We start from the raw sequence: 22,428 nt of genomic DNA on the forward strand, positions 1-22,428 counted from the left end.
ACGAATGTTATCCTGCTTAATCTTTTAAGAGGTTTTTTTTTTTTCGTAGCTGATTTTATGTGATTCTTCCACTTCCATTGGTAAAATTTAGTTCAGTTTCCCCATGTTAGCTTTAGTTAGATTAATAATGATACCATTTTGTTTTTTAGGCAATATTGGACGTTGTGGTGAATCTTCAGTTTAGCCTGATAGAAAAATTGTGGCAAACATTCTGGCGCTATTCTCCCTCGACTCCAGCTGATGGCACTACCATTACTGAATCAAGGTCAGAGCCCGTATGCTTTTCCAATTCATTTTCATGGCTAAGTAGATGTCACAGCTAATAAATCAGAGTTATGTATACCAGTTGTGAACCTTAACTGATAACATTAACTACATTGATGCTTTGGCCATTCTAGAAATAAACCACAAACTGCTCTCTTGAAGTTTCAATGTGTTTATATAGTTTCCATTTTTATTGATTTGGGGGAGTACAGTAGACTATTTCATCCTCATGAAATTACTATCGTATCTGCTTTTCATACCATTAGAAAATATTAATGTGCCTAGGCAGCTCTGGGGGAGTGTTTTATCTATCTACCTATCTTTATATCCAGCCATATGGCACCAATGCAATGGTGGTATAGTTCTAACCTCAGTAATATTTGGTAAATATAAACTATTTTTAAAGTCCATTTTCTTTTTTATCCTCATTTGCCATCTATTCATTTGCTACATTTATTCACACCAGCAATCTGAGTGAAATAGAAAGTCGACTTCCGAAAGCAAAGCTGATAACTCTGTGCAAACATGAGTCTATCCTGAAATGGATGTGTAACTGTGACCATGGGATGTACCAGGCTCTGGTGGAGATTCTCATCCCCGACGTCCTTAGACCTATTCCTAGTAAGTTAAATGCAGACAAGTACGGATGCTTTTGTTCTCATACATTCCACCCAAAAAGTTTGGGGAAGTGACATTGCAATCCAGAATGATTCTAAATTCATTTAGAATTGCCAAACAGAAAACACATAACACATACTATTACATGAAAGCAGCTTAGAACAAAACTGAATAAAAGGGAGAAAATGATCTATTTTCCAATCTTTCATTTTCTTTTTGATGAAAAATCCAATTTGTGGATTTGATTGCCCTGATAAACTAAGAGTTTATTAAGAGTTGCAAGAACACTCCCGATCAGTCAACCATGTAAAAATTATTCCACTTAGGGATACAGTCCCCTTCATAGAGACAAAATTATTGAAATCCATAATTGCTGAGACAACCTCTTTTGTGGTTGCTTTTGATTCGAAATGAATTTATCTTGATTTCCAGTGAAGTTGAATTCCTTTATAAAAGCACTTACTTTGTCACCTACATCATGTTAAGAACTACAAATGCAGCTTCCATTAACAGTAATGGTTAGCTAGCATTTTGAGAGAAAAATCTGTGTAACTACACAAGCATTGTAATCCTACTTTGAAGAAAATGGGAATTACATAGATAGGTTAGATTACCTCTTTAAGCGATGGTGCTTTTTAAACTACTTTGTAGCAAACAAAGCTATTTTCTCCAAGTATCAATATAAATGCTATTATAGATATTGTTAGAGGCAGTTGAAACTATTTTATGCCAACATCTATGTGATCATGTACTAGTGACCTTAACTTTTAAAGAAACAGAGCAGTTTCTACTTTATATTGACATTAATAAAGTAAAAGCAATCACGGAGCTTATGAAATTGGCGACTATGTATTTCAAGTACACTGTTCATAAATGGTTTGTGTTAAATTATTCTTGAAAATATAAAAATAGGAATTTCGTAGAGGAAAAGATGAAGATACTAACATTTGTATATTTATACTTTATTTTTTTCTAAATACAATAGTGGGAGGTATGTTCCATACCACCTTTAAATAGATGCTTAAATGTACTTACATGAACATCAATGAACACACACAGATGTATACAGGAGTAAGTTTTTAAAAACCTAGCTGACTTTGTCTCAAAAGTTTATAAATTGCTAACATGTTTCAGTATATCTATATCAAATTTCCTGACTAAAGATTGATTAGAAGTGATGTTGTCATGGAAAATATCACTATGTGAAGTCTCTACTGATTTATGTTCTGGAATCTGATTTTCCCTGTTTTTTTCTTGCTCCTTGTGCTCTGAGTGAAAGTCTCTAGAGATGTTTAACAGAAGTTGTATAGGGTAGCTCATTTACCCATGCCACCAACATAATATTTCTCTCATGAGATTTAAGAAGGAATGTCAGTGGGCACTTTGTTTTTGAGGCATATTAACAACATCAATATTCATAAAGCAATTCTAAAAAACATTTTGCTTCTGTATCAGTATCACAAGACTTGAACTTGTGAATTTAACAGTTCTCTAATTTAAATCTTGTATTAATTTTAGTTGACTTTAAGCCACATAAGTTTAAGTACACAATGTACTTAACCTTTGTCTTTTGCTTAATTTTGATTTAAAAACCAGCATATTCTGTCACGCAGTTTGTCTCTACATTCAGCAGAGTAGTTTTATGGTTTCTTTGAAATCACAAGATATGTTAATGTACTACCCTCCCAAGGGAATCTGGAAATTTAATTCCCATTCTACAATGAGGCTTAACAAAATAAAGCTTAAAATACAATTTAGATAGCTATATTCTGGTTGTATGCATTTTAATATTAATCTTGAGCAGGTTGAGACAAGTCAGCTTTGAAATAGATTTCAAATTCCAAACCATTCATTCATGAGCCTTTAAAAGTTGTCAGAGTCAATCTGCACAATTTTGTACTTACATGAATCCCTATGGAGAGAGCAAACTTAATTTTATTTTTAAAAATTGTATTTTCCTCACTACTAGTACTTCACTCTACCATTTTCTGTCCAGATGGGATTTCTTTTCTTAGCTTAAAAAAAAGTCTACATATCACACTAATTTAAAGTCAGCTTGAAGCTCCTATATTCTAAAAGACATTTATCTGAAAATGCAAAAAACATTAATTGCAAAGTATTGTATAAGGACCCAATGGGTAACTCTTAAATATACAATGTGTAACTCTTAAATATACAATTCTAATTAAAGGTGGCCCATAATGTCAGTAAAACTCACAATTATTTAGTATACAGAATATATCTTTTCATTTTATAATCTCCTTTGCATCAAAATAAAAGAAGGCCTATATTAATTTTTTTTAAAGTAACACTTATATATGTTCTTGGATTTTTTAAATTAAATAATTATTATTTATTAATTGTAGAAAAAAATGGAAAATACAGCTTGCCAAATTGAATCTTGAACAAAATTATATTGTTTCAAAAAGTGTTGTTAATTTTTTTTTACTTTTTCATTTCCATTCATGCCTGCCCTCCATGATTCTAGTACATAATATAACAGAAAAATATTTTTCTTTCTTTTTTCTGTTTTGTATAAAGTAAGAAGCTTCAGAGATTCAAAAGATCAGTTCTAAAAAAATTTTCTATTCAGTGTTTCTGGTAGACAATTCTCGTGCTTGAGCCCAGTCTTTCTTAAGTGTTTTTCCTAAGCGAAATTTAGTCCTTTTCGATCTTGTCTGTCCAGCTTTGAGCAGTTAGACAAATCTTTTTTAGAAAACAGTTAGTTGTTTTTATTATTGGATTCATAAAAGTTATATCTTTTACAAATACCTTGAATAAGCAAAATTACTTCTAACCCTGCTTTTAACAAAATAGAGAAGTACATCAGACTCATTTTAGCACAGAATGAAAAACCAAAGAATTTAATCCCATCATAACTATTTTTGGGAGCCTTGCTAAAACTGTAACTTCTCTGTTTCTAATAGTAGACTTTATCTTGATATTTAACTACATAGGGAACCTGCAGAGACTAATTTGACGTGGTAGGTGTTTCAAACATTTATCTATGAAATATCTAAAACTGCTCTCTACACTGCAGAGCCTTGGCACAGAGGAAGTAAAACACTATTGACTGAATTACTTGTTGAACACGAGAAGAATTCTGTCTCCTAATGTATAGCAATCTCAGTAAGCAGATTTCTTCTTATAAAATAGTCATAATCGTCACTGATAACTGAAGATGCTTCTAATCATTTAACAAAATCTTCTGTCGTAGGACCCATTCCTATTTCAAGTGTTAACGGATATATTAAGTATATACAGGATGTATACAGAATTCTATGAGATATTCACAAAATATTCTTTACATATTGGCCACTCTTTTAAAATTTTATAATGAATATTTTAAAAATAAACTTAACATTTATCTGCAGTTTCCCATTTTCCCCTATGAGTGGTGATTTTAGGAATGACTTTTAGGATACCCTGTAGGATGAACTCTGTTAGAAATAGCTTAAGAATATTGGTTTCTGTAAGAACAATTTTGTCACACTGATCTTTCAACTCTTATCTGCTAAGTGAAATGGAAAATAGATATCCAGAATTTTCAAGTCAGACAGTTTTGATTTTTACTTTACTTTTTAACAAGAATGCAAAATAACTACAATTCATAGGTTGTAAGTAAATAGATGCATAGAAAAAGATAAAAAGCTTTGCATTATTTTTCTTTTTAACTAAAGAAGTGCAAATAGGATAAGAACTTGAAAAAAATTAAAGTGAAGAATTTACAAAGAAAGTATGTAGCCTTTTAGCAGAACACTGTTAATGAAAAGAATGTTTTGTCCAAGATAGGAAAATCCATAAGCATATTCACAACTGGTATATGTTGCTATAAGCAAAAATGTTTGAATGTTTTTGTTTCCCAACAAAGTCTTATAAATATCTGGGGGGAAAAGAGCTTTAAAAGAAAAAAACCCAAATAATAATTTTTGAATGTTTTAAAGAGTTAGGAATAATGTTATATAAATTTTCATCAGTGAAGACAATATGAGTTCTGTTCTTTATCAGATGCTGCAGATGCATGTTTTTCCTTATTCTAGCACAAAGGTTAATGGTCTTTGGTGTCTTTTTTCGTTCTGCTTTTGTTTTTTGACATTTAGGTGCCTTGACCCAAGCCATTCGAAATTTTGCAAAAAGCCTTGAAGGTTGGCTTTCCAATGCCATGAACAATATTCCACAGAGAATGATACAAACCAAGGTATACTGTGGGTCTTTGCTTTTTCTTTTATGTTTAAGAAATTATTCTGAACAATTAACTTTATATCCATCCTATCACATGGTATCATGTAAAGTGTTGATGTTATGCTATATAGAATCTTTTAAAACTGATTTTTATATTTATATTTTATAACCATGTAATAAAGAACTTGCATAAGAGATACTGTTTGATGATACTTCTTTCAAACAGACCAGAGAATTATTTTAAGTGTGATGCATCTCTAAGCCCTCTTCTAAAGAATGTGTCTCTCATATATATATATATGTGTGTATGTGTGTGTGTGTATATAGAGATATATAGATATATTCTAAATTACGTATCAAAAGCAAATAATCTATATATGCTTACTTTGAAATATTAAAAAGTATAACCTAGGCCCTAGGATATTAAAATAGTTCCCATTTGAAGGAATTTTAGATTTTTTAAATTTCTTACTATACTCATTATATTTTGAAAAGTCCATGCAAATTAATGTTCCTTTGCTTTTTTAGGATGTTATGTTTTTTAACACTGGTGAATGCTTTTGTTACTCAAGTGATCATTTCTTGAAGGGAACAGTTATCTCATAATTAATCAATGTATCTCAGGAATGTGAATTCTTTAGCTAGTGTACTAGTTTCTAGTCTCTACCATCTCCTACTAGCCATGTTACTTTGTGCTAATCTAGGAACATATTCTCGTGGCAAGACTGGACTGGTTCTACATTTTATCAAAATTTTGGTACAGAAATTGCATTTATGGGCTTTTCATCAGTGAATGTATTTATTATTGGACACTAACAATATGCCATGTCTTTCAATCTAGAGACAAAGGTAATAGATCTAGTAACTGACAAAGTTCTGTGGGAACACAAATAGGTCCTGGTTCTTTCTGCTTTGGCTTAAAGTTTACAGTAAAACCTCCTATCCCTAAAACATATAGAAGGCAACATTTCATTGATAGGCCCCCCTTATATTACTGCTCTAGAGCTGCATAATCTGTGCCATAGGGCTAGCCACATGCGACTATTTACATTGAATTTTAAATCAAAATTAAGTGAAATGAAAAATTTAGCTTCTAGTCATAGTACTACATTTCAGTGTTCAATAGCCCCATGTGGTCAGCTACCATATTGGACAGCACCTATACAGTGCTTTTCCATCATCACAGAAAATTCTTTTTGGCAGTATTGTTGTTGAGTACCATATTGAGGTACTATTTAATTATGATAGAGGAAAGTCAGTCACATTAATCACAATACCTCCAACAGCTGTCATCAAAGTGAACATGGCAGCAGTTCAACTGCAACTTTGGCCATCTCATTGACCTCTCAAGTTGATTTGGAAGATTGGATGATTTACTATGGTAGAGGGTAGCTTCTGCTCTTCCTCTTTCACTGATAATGCAGCCTTTTCCCCATTGAGCACTCAATGAATGAAGAGCATTTACCCTGAAAGAAAAAACAGCATTCCAACCACCATGACCATTGGAATGAAAATGCCTAGATTCAAATCTCACTACTGTAATGGAGTTTCTATGCAACCTTGAGCAAACTACTAAAGCTCTTTAACTCATAATATGTGTGTAATAGGATGGTTATGAGAATTGAACAAGATGATAATAGAACATAGTGTGGGCTCAGTGCCTATAGCTCAAGCAGCTAAGGTGCTAGCCACATACACTGGAACTAGTGGGTTCAAACCCAGCCTGGGCCCACCAATAAACAGCAATGACAACTACCACCAAAAAATAGCCAGGTGTTGTGGCAGGCACCTGTAAAATCCCAGCTACTTGGGAGGCTAAGGAAAGAGAATCACTTAAGCCCAAGAAATGGAGGTTGCCATGAGCTGTGATGCCATGGCACTCTACCCAGGGTGACAGGTTGAGACTCGGTCTCAAAAATAAAAATAGCACCTAGTGTGGAAAAAGTTGTAAGACTTATTTTTGAGGGTATATGAGCTTCTTCACAAGCTCCCTATTGTCCTAAACCGTGTCACTGTTAACATAGAGCATCTTGTACCCGGAGAATTAAGGTAGAGCATCTTTTACTATGAGAACACTACCTATGACTCAACCAAGTGACTGTTCAACTACTTTCTATCAATATACTCAGAGTGATTTAATGCAATATCTTCACATTCTAGAAATATATAAAATTTTTAACATATTTTTAAAGGTAGGAACCATTAGATCTTCTGTGTGTGTAATAAATTTCAATGAGATGAGATTTATAAATTTATCTAGATTGCTTTGGCATCATCTTTGATATCTTTGACATAAACTGGTTCATTCAGGGTTCTAGCAGGAAACAAATGGTGCATCCAAAGGGAGAGGGAGGGATAACTGAGGAGAGCTTAAGAAGAGTTTATTTCCAAAGGTATGAATGAATTTGAGAAAACCAAGAATGAATGGTAAAGCACCCGAGGGCTCACAATAGTTAGATGTCCTAACCATTCTTAGGACTAAAGGAGTACGAGTGACATCTATGTCATAAGTCTTTCTCCCAGGACTACAATGGGCTTAAAAAATAAAAACAGGCTCCCCCTTAAAAAAAGAAGATAGCAGAGGTTGTAGGGACTAAACACTCTAACCTTTCTTCCCATCCTTCAACCTCCTACCAGTGCCTACCACTGGTCAAACCCAGTCAGATCTAGGAGACAAGGGAGGAGGTTAGTGTAGTCCATTTAGGTCAATCTTCCTGGGCACAGAGCAGGATGGAGAAGAACGGAAAGTAGATTTTGAGAGGCAAATGGAGATTTTCTGGATAGCCCCTTTAAAGATAATTTAAATGTTTAAAAAGAATTCTTTTAGTTGTTTGCCTTTGATAAGTTTATTAGCTATATATTTGGTAATAAAGAGTATGAACACATTTTATCTTAAAATTACTCAGGATTCTATAAAATAAAGGTAATAGGGTAAATCTGAATGGTAGTTCTCTGAAATGTGCTTTTTAGTATAATTTAAAATGGAAGGATATATAGTTTGGTTTTTCAAATAAGAATGAAAATTTTAATCTGCCTGGTTTCTAGTTGACTGTCCTAAACAATATTTCAGAAAGGAATGAAAACCAACATTTTTCCTATTTCTGTTGACAGTCATTTCTGACTGTGGGTGAGTAGTTATTCGCAAGACTGGTTTAATTAATGCTGCACTCAGATGTGGAAGAATGTGGGCGTTTGTTTTAGTCTTGACCTCAGCCTACTCAAAAGGAAAATAATACTTGGTTTAGAGATTTTGATGCTATAATTTACAAGTAAACTATCTTCACCAATTGAATTTGAAGTGTTAGAGGAAACCATTTAAAATTTGGCAAGGGAAAAAAGATCTGAACGTTGCAGTGGCTTCTTTTACTGGAGGAAGAAAAAGAAATCCCAATTTAATTGGATTTCTTTACAGGTTGCCGCTGTAAGTGCCTTTGCCCAGACTCTGCGAAGATACACATCGCTCAATCACCTGGCCCAGGCAGCTCGTGCAGTGCTTCAGAACACTTCCCAAATCAACCAGATGCTCAATGACCTCAACCGTGTCGACTTTGCCAATGTCCAGGTACTCTGTTTCCTTATAAAAAATGTCTGTAAAGGAAAGATACCCAATTTTTTCTTCTTAATTAGGATCATTGAATTTCTTTTTGATGTCTCATCTGTACACAGACAGCATCTGTATTTACAACATTGTAAAAGAGAGGAATTTTACTCAGATGTGATTTTACTGCTCCAGTATTTTGTAGTTGATATTACATTGGTAATATCTATATAATCTGATATTACATAATCTGACTATCTGTATAATCTGATAGTAATATAAGATTAATAGTTCCAAGAGGCAACATAATTTATTAACCAGGGTTTGCTGAATAGTTGATGATAAAGATCTTAGTCATTGAAGTTAGGCAAGGAGCTAAACATTTCCATTTGCCAACTGTGGGATCTTGAGTTACGACTCAGAGCTTTAACTACTCTAGGCTTCATTTTCCAAACCTTATAACACCTATGTTATATTATGATTTACATATTTAGTAATTTGCACTATGATATACTGACATATTTCTGTAAGTATAGTGCCCTATCTCTAAAGAACTAAGAATAACTCTATTTCAGAGTTCGCTATAGGTGCTACTAAATATTTATTCACTTTGAAAGAATTAGATGCTATAAATCTGGATTTTGGTAGTTCAAAATCTTGTGATCAGACTATTTACTTGTACTCTGAAGTACACTTTAAAAAATAGCTAAGTTAAAAACATAATAATGCTCACCAAAACCATAAGCAACAAGAGAAAAAATACATAAACTGAGCATCATCAGAATTTAAAACATTTGGGTTTCAAAAGAGACCATAAAGAAGTGAAATGAGGCCAGATATGATGGCTTGTATCTGCAATTCTGTTGTTTTGGGAGGCTGAGGCAGGATGATGGCTTAAGCCTATGAGTTCAAGACCAGCCTGGGTAACATGGCCAACATAGCAAGACCCAGGCAAAAATGTCTACAAAAATGAAAAAAATCACTAACCAGGGATAGTGGTGCACACCTGCAGTTCTGGCTACTTGGGAGTCTGAGGTAGGGGGAATGCTTGAGCCCAGTAGTTCAAGGGAGCTATTATTGGACCACTGTACTCCAGCACAGATGATAGAGTGAGGTCTTGCCTTTTAAAAGAAAAAGAAAAAATGAAATGACAACCTACAAAATTTTTACAAATCACGTATCTCTGAAAGGATTTGTGTATAGAATATATAAAGAACTATTACAGTATAATAATAAAAAGACAACCTGATTAAATATGGGCAAAAGTCTGAATAGACATTTCCCAACAGAAGACATACAAAAGGCCGATCAGCACATGGAAGGATGCTCAATATCATTAGTCAGTAGGGAAATGCAAGTCAAAACCAGCATGAGATACCATTTTATACACATTAAAATGATATATCGAAAAGGTAATAACAGGTGTTGGTGAGGATGTAGAGAAATTGGAACTTCATATACCACTGGTCTGAATGTAAAATGCGGCAGCCACTACCAGAAAACAGTCTGGTAGTTCCTCAAAAAATAAGCTCACAATTACCATACAACTGTGCAATTCCACTCCTTGGTTTATACCAAAGAGAAATCAAAACATGTCCACACAAAACTTATACATAGATGTTCAGAGTAGCACTATATTAGCCACATAAAACATGGAAACAACCCAAGTGTTGATAAATACAGTATAACTATACGATGTAATATCATTACACAATAAATAAAATGACGTTCTACAGTATAGCTGAACTTTGGAAACATTATGTTGAATGAAAGAAGCTAGGTAGAAAGGACCACGTATTCTACCACGGAATAGATAATGTATAAAAACAGAAAATAGGCTAGTGGTTGCCTAGGGGTAGGGGACTGAGGGAATTGGAAAGTGACAAATAGGGGTGTTAGGTTTCTTTTTAGAGAAATAAAAGCATTCTAAAATTGATTGTAGTTTCTAAAATGGATTGTAGTGAGGGATGCACAACTCTGTGAATGTATTAAAAGAAGCCTTTGAACTATATATTTTAAATGGGTGAATTGTATGATACGTGGATTATATCACAATAAAGCTGTTAAAAAATGTTATTGTTTTAAAAATAAACTAATTATTAATTATTACATTTCCTAGAAATTTTAATCTCTATTTCTGGTTTTATCATTAAAAATACAACAAAAGTTATATTGATCCATTTTAGGATATGATAAATTAGTTAAGTTCATTATGACTGTCATGGATTTGGTTCAAACTTCTGACATCTGTGAAGTTTTGAAAATCTGTCTATCTTATAGATACATACACATATGCAAACACCTAACATTTATAAGAATAAGCTGTCCCATGTCTACAAAACCATTTACTTCACATATTTCAATGTCAATTTACATTAACTGATTTAAGGAGAATATTGAAAGTTTATATAGCTTAAATCTATACTGTAATGTCTACTTCGGATCTTCTTTCAGGAAAGATATGTTTAAAAGATATATTCAGGAAAAGTTAAAGTAGTAAGGCAACTTCTAGTTTCAAAAAGCAAGTTAAGCCCATTATTAACAGGAACTATTTTTAAGAATGATTTCTAATAATATCTTGAGAAAGGAGTTTAATGTTCTGTTAGTGTTACTTTCGTATGTATATTTGTGTATTTGCAATCCTATGAAATATTTATACAAGCGAGTTTCTCCCTGATCATAAACACCGACCTTGAGAACATTTTTGCATATATATGGCCAATTATGTGTCTAAGGCACTACTTACCCTCCACCATCAACTTTGAAACTGCCCTTTCTCTTCCTCTATTTTCACCTATAAAATTTTTCTGGGTCCAGCATGACAATTATTAGCCCTGAAACCTGTATGATTAAACATCTACCCTCCAAAACCACCTTCCTTTCTTCAGAGGACCATGAACCCAATACTGAGTGCTCATTTCCCCCTACATTTTAGTTTTCACGGTTCTGTTTATTTTAATGAGTAATCTTTTTCAAAGTAGCATATTTCATCTTTAACTCCTTTCTTTCCTTTTCTTTTCCAAACTTTACCAGGTTTTCCCAGAGTCCCTGCTTCCCATTCCACCTTTAAAATTACCCCACTCCTATTCATTTTGGAGTTGTCCCTGCCCCCATAAGATTAACCTCAGCAAGACTGACAAATACAAAGAGTAATGTTCTCATAGTAAGGAAACTTCAGTTAAAAACAATTAATTAAATGTGTCAATATTACAATGCCATAAGGGCTTCAAAGAACTATGAAGTTTCTTTCAGGATATCCATAAATCTCTTTTCACCACTATATTCTCCTCTAATTAAATCTTTTCTTCATGCATTCAAGATGATTGTTCTATTGCAATATAATTGGTTTTCTGTTTCATTTAATTAATAGTATTACAATGTATTAGTCTCTAACTTTTTATATAAATAGGTTTTATCTACATTATAGGCTGAATAGGTTTGGGTGGGCTGACTTGATAACCTAACTATTGCACACACTTTTGTTTCTGTGTCTAAAAGCCATTCTGATTTTGATGTTCCTGACTACTTGTCATTTGGGGTATAATTATTTGTAAGCTAAGAACTTCTTTAAATGTTCATCCTTATCTTTTTAAGTGATAGTATTGAAATATCTATGTTTCTTTCACAAGCAAAGGTTTACAGTGCATATTTGCACTCTAGTGAGTAGTAAAATAAAGTATAATAAAAAGTATTTTGAAAAGACAAAAACATGTGCTGTGGTTCTATTTATCTAAGTTAGGTTTTCAATTATTATCTTCTCTTAGTAAAACTAACTGCCAACTAAATAGTTTGAATTAATGATAAAAAATGAAGTTAAATTCCTCTATAGGTACCAGTGAGTTCCTCCTTCCTATTACCAATGCACGAACAATAACAACAACAACAACAAAACTCTTAAAATGGGAATAAAGTTTCAGTTTCGCAAGATTTTAAAAAATGCATATAATTAACACTGCTATACACTTAGAAATAGTTAAGATAATGTTAAAAGTATAACAATAAAGTAGTGCTTACACTGATGGAATGAACAAAGCAAACTACTCTGTTACTTTCTTGATACTTAAAATTCTCTCATAGGTACTGTAATGGACTTTTTCTGTTGACATATAGTAAATGTATACATTTGTGTGGTACAGTGTAATGTGCTTTGATACATGTAAACATTGTGGAATGATGAAGTCAGAGTAATTAGTGTATTATCACCTCCAATATTTATCATTTCCCTGTGGTAAGAACATTTTTTAAAGTTATCTTGGAGGCATTTTAAAATATAAATTGCTACAAAATTTCTGGGAGTCATTTGACAGTATGTAGATCTTAGATATTCTTATGTAAATCTGTCATACAAAAATAAGTAGAAAAGTAAGCAAAGATGTAGTACACAAGATTGCTAAGTCCAGCTTTATTCATAATAGTAAAATGCTGAGAAAAAACAAATGTCTAACTGCATGGGATTGGTTATATAAATAATGGCATATTCATGCAATGAAATAAATTCATTCATTGAGCAATAAATATAGCACCACATTTACTTACATAGAAAGAGAATTATTTAGTGGAAGTAACAGAATGTATAGTATATAGTAGAATGTATAATATGTATAATGTATAATGTTTTTTATTTTAAACATTTATACCATGTATGTGAATAAGCATATAAAAACATATACATATTATGAAATGTATATGTAAATATGAAGTTATAAATATATTCATAAACAATATAGTACATGTATATATTATGATAAAACATTCATAAACATATTTGTATGCTTATGAAAAGCTTGAAGCATTATACATTAACATAGTTATCTCACTGTTGCTATTTTGGGTTTTCTTTATTTCTATTATCAGGTTTTCTTATAACTATTTTAGTGTACTTAAAATACATATTTGAAAGTGATATTTAGGAAGTAACAGCTGAAAGAATTTATGATTAATGAGATAAGAGAATGAAAGATAATGGATGTTATTAGCTGAGATACAGAAGAAATAGTAAGTTACCTTGGGGAAATAAAATGAATTGAAATTGGAGTATTTTGCCTTTTAAGTGTCTCCAGGTTGAAATGTCCCTTGAATAGGTAAAATTTATAGGACTGGCAGAGCTGCTGGTACTTAGAGGATTAATACCTTTATGTAGCTAAACTTGTCAATCTGAATGAACTTGTCCTCTGAGAGCATATAGAATAAAAGTTATAGGCTCTCTTTTCAGAAAAATGCATATATATTCACGAGGTTTTATATATAGAATCAAGACCTTCACAGACACCCCTCCAAAGAAGCCCAGCTTGAAAAAATTATCTGGATACAATGATCTCAGCTTAAAAATTTTTGTTAAATTTTATTGTTTTAATATTATACTTAGAAAAATCGAGGCCGATATGGATCAAATTTATTGCTTGAGATCAGTTTCACTGACTGAGGACCTAGATTAAAACCCATGACTACTGACTCAGTCAAATATTATATTACCAAATAATTATATTTTGACCTTAAGAGGATAGTTGTTGTTGTTATTGTTTTTTAATCTTAGAACATGGCACTGGAAATATTATAAAGCTAAAAAGAATAGCCTTAGAAGTTTCTATTTTCATTGCCATTACCAAACATGAAACTTCCTAACCAGAACTAGAAGGGAAATGGTAGTAATCAAAGTTTTGGGCAGGAAGCATGTCTCACTTATTTTCAAGAGTTTTTGTTGTTGTTGTTGTTGTTGTTGTTATTGTTGTTTTCAGTTCTCTGAATTAATTTGCATTCATAGTCCTGCCTTGATACCCTTTGGGATTTCTATTCCCCAATCATAAAACTTGTAACAGCATATGCATCTACCTAGTACTATTCAGTATTTGTTTCCATTTTAATCCTGAGGAACCACTTTTGGCCAATTGAATCTATTTACCCATCTGACTTAAGTCTTCTCAAATGAATTGGTTTTAAAGTTTTAACTCATGGAGGTAAAAAGAATTTTGAAGGCTTTATGAAAACTGAATAGACTGAAAGACTATGCCTACTGTAGGTTCAGACTTTCATTTTTCTTAAGTCATAAGGTATTTTAGTTCTTCACATAGACAGGATAGCTAATGTGGAAAAACCAGGTTATATATCACATGACTTTTTTTATGTACCAAAATGAGCAGAGAGAAACATTAATCCCCTAAAACTGATAAAGATGGTATTAGTTCCCTTTTTTTTCTTTTTTTTTTTATTAAATGATAGCTGTATACATTAATGCAAACACGGGATACAGTGTGATGTTTTCATATACAATTTGAAATACTTTCATCAAGCTGATTAACATAGACTTCATGTCATTTCCTTAGTCATTGTGTCAAAACATTTATATTCTAGTTCTAGAAAAGTTCTCTTGTACCTTGTTAGACAGACCATATAGGTGATCTCTCCTAAACAACTGATAAGTAGTTGTTCACTTTCCTGATTCAGTATTTGAAGCTTTTATTATAATGTCCTGTTCTTGCATCTGATCTGTGTGATAAAATTCTATTAAAAAAGTGCTGAGTTGAATTTTTCCTTTGCTTTGGGTGTCCTGTCCCAGGAGCAGGCTTCCTGGGTGTGCCAGTGTGATGACAACATGGTTCAGAGACTAGAAACAGACTTCAAGATGACTCTTCAGCAGCAGAGTACCCTGGAGCAGTGGGCTGCATGGCTTGACAACGTGATGATGCAAGCACTGAAACCCTATGAAGGAAGACCCAGTTTTCCTAAAGCTGCCAGGCAATTTCTGCTAAAATGGTCTTTCTACAGGTATTATCTTAATTTTTCCTAAGGGCTCTTCTTCATATTTTGTACACGTGTGTGTGTGTGTGTGTGTGTTTCTCAGACAAAAGAAATGAGTGAAGGCGTCAGTTTGTGGAAACTCCTTGTTGTAACTATCTTCAGCCACTCAATGATTACATCATGGAAATGTACCTGAAGACTTAGGGAAATAAACTTTCTACTAGGAAAAGAAATCCCCTTGCACAAAGCCCTAGATATTCTCAGGTAGGAGCATCTGAGGTTCCAGTCAAGATAACGTGCTCAGCAACAAGTCAAAACAGGGCTACAGTTGTCCCTCCTCCCATGGGCAACAACACATTAAGTAGGCCCCTTTCTTCAGGCCTCTTTCTTTTTGTTCTGTTAGTTCAGTGATTTTCAAACTGTGGTCCCTATACCAGTGCCATCACTAACAATTAGATGGAAACATGTTAGAAATGCAGATTCTTAGTCCCCCACTCTAAATCTCCCAAATCAGAACCTGTGGAGGTAATGCCCAGCAATTTGGTTTTTAAAAAGTACTCTAGGTGATTCTGAGGCATACTCAGAACCGTCTAGTTACTTTCTTAATTTTAGCAATTAACAATGTTTTCAAACCTGGCTGCCAGGTTTAAATGTTTAAAAAAAAATCATAAGTGCCCCCCAGAACCTACAAAATCAAAACTTGTAGTGGTCAAGAGGGAAGTGAGGAAGAGTAGAGGCACTCAGGATTTTTATTTCTTTCAAAAAGCTCTCCTGGTGATTCTACTGCACTGCTGGTAATCTAGTAGTCTGTAACAGGGGTTGTTAATAATATGAATCACTTTTAAACCAAAATAATATATATAGAAGTGTATGTTTGTGTAGATAGGGAAGTACCGAGGCTTTCTGATTACATGACATACGATATCGAATGTTAGGATGAACTGTTTATCATAGCTCTGCTGATCGTAGCTCTGCCAGAAGGGTTAAAAACAGTATTTATGACCTATGTAGGTCAGCAATTATACTATGTATACATAAGATAGAATTGGGAGTTGGAATTCTATTTCATAAGTTAGGCAAGGTATATTTTTAACTCTGGCATTTGTTCTTGTGATGAGAGCTCTTTTTCTTTTTTTTCTTGCTACTTTAAATAAAGCTGGGCCCTATTGCCTTGGGCCTAAAAGCCATAGCTACTCTGAAGTATAGGCAGTTTCTAATTTAAATTCTGTGCAGCTATGTGCATAGCAGAAAGTACTGACTATAGGACAACCCTTGACTCTGGCTGTGAGTACACTATGGTCCTCATCTGGATATTTTCGGTGAATTGGAGGGAAGGTATATAAATAAATAACAGAATTTAGGAATTAGTAGTACTTGTGAACCCAGTAAACCCAGACTGTAGGATTCCCATCTTGTTTTAACCACCATTTAATTATGACAATACTTGCTTTGGTTTTTATTTTAAGTCACTCTTTTCTTTCTCAACCGACTGGGTCTAATTCTTATTTCTTAAACTGAAGTAGAAGTATAGATCCACTATATATGTTTAATTAAGAGTTAAATTAGTCTTCCATTTTGAAAATAGCTTTCTAGTATATAGCCCAGTGTCCAGTACAGCGAAAGAAAGCTAGCCAGTTTCTGCTGTTGTTTTGTTTTTGTGGTGGCATAATTCCACAAACTGCCTTTCATAAATGTAATTCCTTTAGCTCACGTGATTGGAGAAGCACATTGTTGAGACGCTGTCTGACTCTGTGAGCTGCTGCTATGCTCCAGTGAAACCAGTGCTACGTTTGGATCGAGGCATTAATAAAAAATGTCTAGATGAGAATTCTAAGTTTTCCCTCCATTTCGGGGGGAGATTTGAAAAGCACTGACACATGGTTCTCCAACTAGAAGCAATAACATGAGTAGTAATGGTAGAATTCAAAATTTTAATTTGGGAACATAAGGATTTCAGATATCTTACCAATTGCTGGAATTAATTTTTTATTCATTAATTTTTCCTCAGAAAATAATGTAAATGGTATATGTGCTCTATGAGAGATTGATGAAACAGCAGTAACACTGACTGGCTATTCTAAAACTTACACGACCTAAGGCAGAGTCCATCCTCCACATCGGAAAAAGCAGGGTTTTTTGTGTTTTGGGGTTTTTGTTTCCCGCCTACTGTTTTCTTATGTTGTTAATGTCAGACTTGCCTTACTCTTTTCTATGGGATTTTTCTTTCCTATATTTAGCTGATGTCATTTTAGAAGTAAACCCTTGGAGCTTTTGTCTCCACAGAGATCTGTTGCAGGTATCTTGAAAGGAGAGAAAATTACCGACTTGCATTTCTTGTTCTCTGCAGATAGACAAACCCAGTAGATCATCACTTGCCTGCCCTCTGTCCTCCCTGCATTGAGGATAATTGGCTTGTTATTATTAGACACTATTATGGTTATTATTTTCATTTCAGAAAGACTTGAAGGCATATAGTTCAGGGCCCTGGAAGGAAAGGCACATTCAGGCAGATGCGTACCTCCTGCTGGTAGATAAAGTCAATAGCTTAGAAACTTAAGAGCCTTTAATATCTGAACTGTTTTTTGCTGAGACTTAAGAACATATTGAAATAATGAAAACTGCATTCACAAACTATCAAAGAAGCAGAATTAGAAACATGTTTTTGGCATTGCAAATGCCAAAAATTTGTAAACTTGTAAAAGCCATTATAAATTTGGCAGTCATATACACAGACCCTTCATCTTCTGAAATCAGATACTTAATCTCATAATTTCTAAAATTCTGTGTTTTTATTTACATGCATAAAAATATAGACATGAACTGGCAGAGCATCATAATAGCAGTTGATACACTGCTGCAGGTGTGCTCTCCTTCAACTGGGAGGTCTCTCCCTGCTAACCTGGCTTTGAAGGACTAAAAAAATCACCACCTTTCTTGGGCAGAAACGGAAAAGTTATGTGGGCCATTTCTTAGCTTGTGTGTTTTTGGATAAGGGTAGAGAACATTTCTCAGGGGTCACCCTAAAGGTTATCCAAATATCCCAACTTAAAGAGTGGAATGCATAGCTTTGATACCATGGCTTAAAAGGGGGCACAGAGAACTTGGTATGCCTACAATTGGACAATATATGAATTTTCCAAAAAAAAATACAATTTTTTTTTCCTTTAGAGACAGAGTCTTTTCTTACTCTGTTGCCCTGGGTAGAGTGCTATGGCATAGTAGTTCACAGCAGCTCAAACTCCTGGGCTCAAGCAATCATTCTTGCCTCAGCCTCCTGAGTAGCTGGGAATACAGGTGTCCACCACAATGCCCAGCTAGTTTCTCTTTTTTTAGTAGAGATGGGGTCTCACTCTTGCTCAGGCTGATCTCCAAATCCTGAGCTCAAGCAATCCATCTGCCTCAGCCTCCAGGAGTGCTAGGATTACAGGCATGAGCCACTGCAATCTGGCCAATAATATTCTTTTGGAATCGTTTGTAATTCCTGTTCAGAGAGAAAGGTCCCATGAAGGTCACAGGTGTGGTGCTATCACTTTTATTCTTGGAAAAGGTGTGATGCATTCTCAGCTACTCAAGGGCAGATTGAATATCATGTGTTAGGATATATGTTTCAATTTCCACACCATGAGTTATGAACATAAATGCACAAAGGTATTTTTCATCCATGATAAAATAATTAATATTTACAACTCTGGTTTTAAAAGGAGTTAAATTCATAGTAACTTAGCAATGTGAAATTCAGTAAAGTCAATTTTGCAACATATCTTCTAGAAGTCTGAATTAGACAATAGGATTCCAATTAGACTGTTAATTGTGTCATTTAATACTTGGCGTGTAGGGCAAAAGCCCAACACAGAATAAAGTAGACATAGCATTCAAGGTGCAATTCAACCGATTCTTTCCTAAACATATGACAATAATTTTATGACATACTGAACAGTATTTTTTAAAAATAACTAAGTATTATCAAAACTCAGCATATTTTTTAAAACTTTCCAATAGAATTTAGTATTTCCTGTACATGTTATGCTAAATAAGATGATTGTCTATTAAAAAGTTTCTAAAATACTGAGAATAAAATTCAGAGACCTTACCATGGCCTATGAGACCCTACACCGTCAAGCTGCTCTGTCACTAAGCTTCTCTTTGCTTACCATCCTCCAGTCACCTTGTCTTCCTGGCTGTTCTCTGCACACATCGGATGCAGTTCTCGCTCAAGGGCTTTGTTTTGCTTGCCTGTCTGCCAAGAACACACTTCACCTGTGTGTTAATACTGCTCAGTTTCCTCACTTCAATCCAGTTTCCACTCAGTAGCAGATCCTCACAGAAAGGATTTTCCAGATATACTCATTTAAAATGCCTACCCCCTCATGCTCCCATCCCTTGCCCTGATATACAGGATTTCTCACTATTTAACTTTACATTTTACGTCTGCTTTGTATATTTATTGACTGTCTAGCTACCAGAATGTGAACTCGTTTGAAACCAAAATTTTGTCTGACAAGACAAAAACAGTATCCTGGCATAGAGTAGGAACACAATATAAGTATCTGTTGAATGAATAAATGTGAATTCTCTTAGGAAAAATTGACTTTGATTTCTGTAGTGGCATTTTAAAACTTTTATGAACATTCTCCTTAGTCGCATGTATGATTTTCAGAGTTATTATATTTTAAGAGAAATATAGATTTGAACTTCAGGGTGGCTCCTATGGCTCAGTCGGTAGGGCACCAGTCCCATTTACCAAGGGTGGCAGGTGCAAACCCAGCCCCAGCCAAACTGCAACAAAAAAATAGCTGGATATTGTGGCGGGCACCTATAGTCCCAGCTACTTGGGAAGTTGAAGCAGGGGAATTGCCTAGGCCCAGAAGTTGGAGGTTGCTGTGAGCTGTGACGCCACGGCACTCTACCAAAGGTGTTAAAGTAAAACTCTGTCTCTACCAAAAAAATGATTAATTAATTAATTTGAACTTAGGAATATGTAGGGAAATAATTCATTCCATATCTGTGATATTTAGCCCTGCAAAGATTTACTGATATCCAGCTGATTCGGTATTGTTTTTCTATATTGTAATGAATGCCATCTTCCAAAACAAATTTGTTAGGAAATTAATATGTATTCACATTTAAAAATCCAGAAAATACAAAAACTATTTCAAAAAATAAAGCTAAATCACCCATAATTTTACTACGTAGAAATAACTACTGGTAAAATATTGCTTTTAGGGTTAATAAAATTGGGATACACTTGTTTATAACGAATTATTGCCTATATTTTTCCCTTAACATTTTTTAAACATTATATCTTAAGCATTTTTTCTCATTAACTATCTTTAGAAATATAATTTTCAGTGTCCTCTCAGTATTTCCTTATGTGTGTCATATGCATTATGTATTACTTACTATCTTATTTTTGAACATTTGGATTTTGGGGGTTTTATTTTTTTTTGAGCCATTGCCCTGGGTAGAGAGCCATGCCATCATAGCTGACAGCAATCTCAAACTCTTGGGCTCAAGTGATCCTCTTGCCTCAGCCTCTTGAGTAGCTGGGACTACAGGCACCTGCCACAACACCTGGTTATTTTTAGAGAAGGGGTCTCTTTCTTGGTTAGGCTAGTCTCAAACTCCAGAGCTCAAGTAATCCGCCTACCTCGGCCTCCCAGAGTGCTAGAATTACAGGCAAGTTTTTGGTGGTTTGATATAATAATAATGAAAAAAAAAAAAAAAAAACCCTCAGCTCACTTCTGTAGCTCAAGTGGCTAAGGCGCCAGCCACATACACCAGAGCTGGCAGGTTTGAATCCACCCTGGGCCTGCCAAACAACAATGACAACTACAACCAAAAAACAGACAGGGATTGTGGTGGGTGCCTATAGTCCCAGCTACATGGGAGGCCAAGGCAAGAGAATTGCTTAAGCCTAAGAGTTTGAGGTTGCTGTGATATGACAGCACTCTACCCAGGGTGACAACTTGAGGCTCTGCCTCAAATGAAAAAAAAAAAAAAACTCTAATGGTGTCTTGTATCTTTATACACAAGTAAATATGTCTTTGGATAAACTCAGGTAAATAGATATGAATGTTTTAAAGTGACTAAGACTAGTTTAATAACATGTGCTGTTTCAATGCTAATAAAGCATTAGATATTCCCATTTATTTAAGAAACTTTTTTTTTTTTTTTACTGTGTGCTGTGTGGAGAGTCTTATATAAATGGCTCATGTATTTTGCTTCTTTAACTTAATATTATATCACAGACTTCTTTCTATGGTATTCCCTGTATGTCTGCCTCATGTTTTTAGCTATTGCATAAATATCTATATGTAAATGAACCATAATTTGTTTAATCGGCATTCTACCTAGTGGATATTTAGTTTTTCCTCCTAGTTTCTCATGTGTATAAATATTGCTGCAGTTAAAACTATCTTTTCCATTTGTGTAAATTTTTAGAATTAGATTGCTAGTTCAAAGATTTTGACATTTTAAATGTTGACAAATATCACCAAATTCTGCCACAAAAGTTTTGTGAATTTATACTCATAGAGACAGTAAAAGGAATATTCTTTCCCCAAACCCTCTAGGTAATGTATGGTATCTTACTTTAATTTTTATTAATTTTGAATAAGATGAGTCATTCTTTATATGTTTCTTGGCCATTTGTCCTCTTTAAATTTCAAAAAAATTTACATTTTTTTTGTCTTTCTTCAACAAGATAAATGCAATTGGGGCAGATATTCTGTTCCTGCATAACATTAAAAATTACTTCAATTTTGTGTTACTGTGGGTTCAAAATTGTTATATGACATTTCATTGTTATTTCTGTGTTTTGCTTTTTTAAGTAGAGGATTCTTTGCTTTTTAAAATTTTTTCTATAGAAAAGGAAATAATGTCAAGTATCGATTATATTACATTCATAGAAATTATTTTTAGAAAATAGGTAACGTGTCACTGCCTTTTAGGAAGGACATGAATTATAAACTGAATGTTATCACATATATTTGCTGCATAAATGAAAGCATTCATCTATTTTTAACACTTCACTTACAGAGTTTAAAACTTAAGGAATTCATTAAGTTATTTGACTGTGAAGAATCATCTGC

General features: G+C 33.8%; 1 protein-coding gene across 1 annotated transcript in view; it reads left to right on the forward strand.

Moving 5' to 3' along the window:
* Positions 1–22,428, forward strand: part of RFX3 (regulatory factor X3) — a 160,355-nt gene that overhangs the window by 113,507 nt on the left and 24,420 nt on the right. Inside the window, exons 9-13 of the mRNA XM_023508836.1 lie at positions 150–265; positions 731–885; positions 4,983–5,080; positions 8,477–8,626; positions 15,156–15,364. Coding sequence (XP_023364604.1) covers positions 150–265; positions 731–885; positions 4,983–5,080; positions 8,477–8,626; positions 15,156–15,364 — 728 coding nt within the window. The remainder of the gene's footprint in view (positions 1–149; positions 266–730; positions 886–4,982; positions 5,081–8,476; positions 8,627–15,155; positions 15,365–22,428) is intronic.

The sequence above is a fragment of the Otolemur garnettii genome, unplaced genomic scaffold (assembly GCF_000181295.1).
Source record: "Otolemur garnettii isolate 467f Iridium unplaced genomic scaffold, OtoGar3 scaffold00006, whole genome shotgun sequence".
Lineage (NCBI taxonomy): Eukaryota > Metazoa > Chordata > Mammalia > Primates > Galagidae > Otolemur > Otolemur garnettii.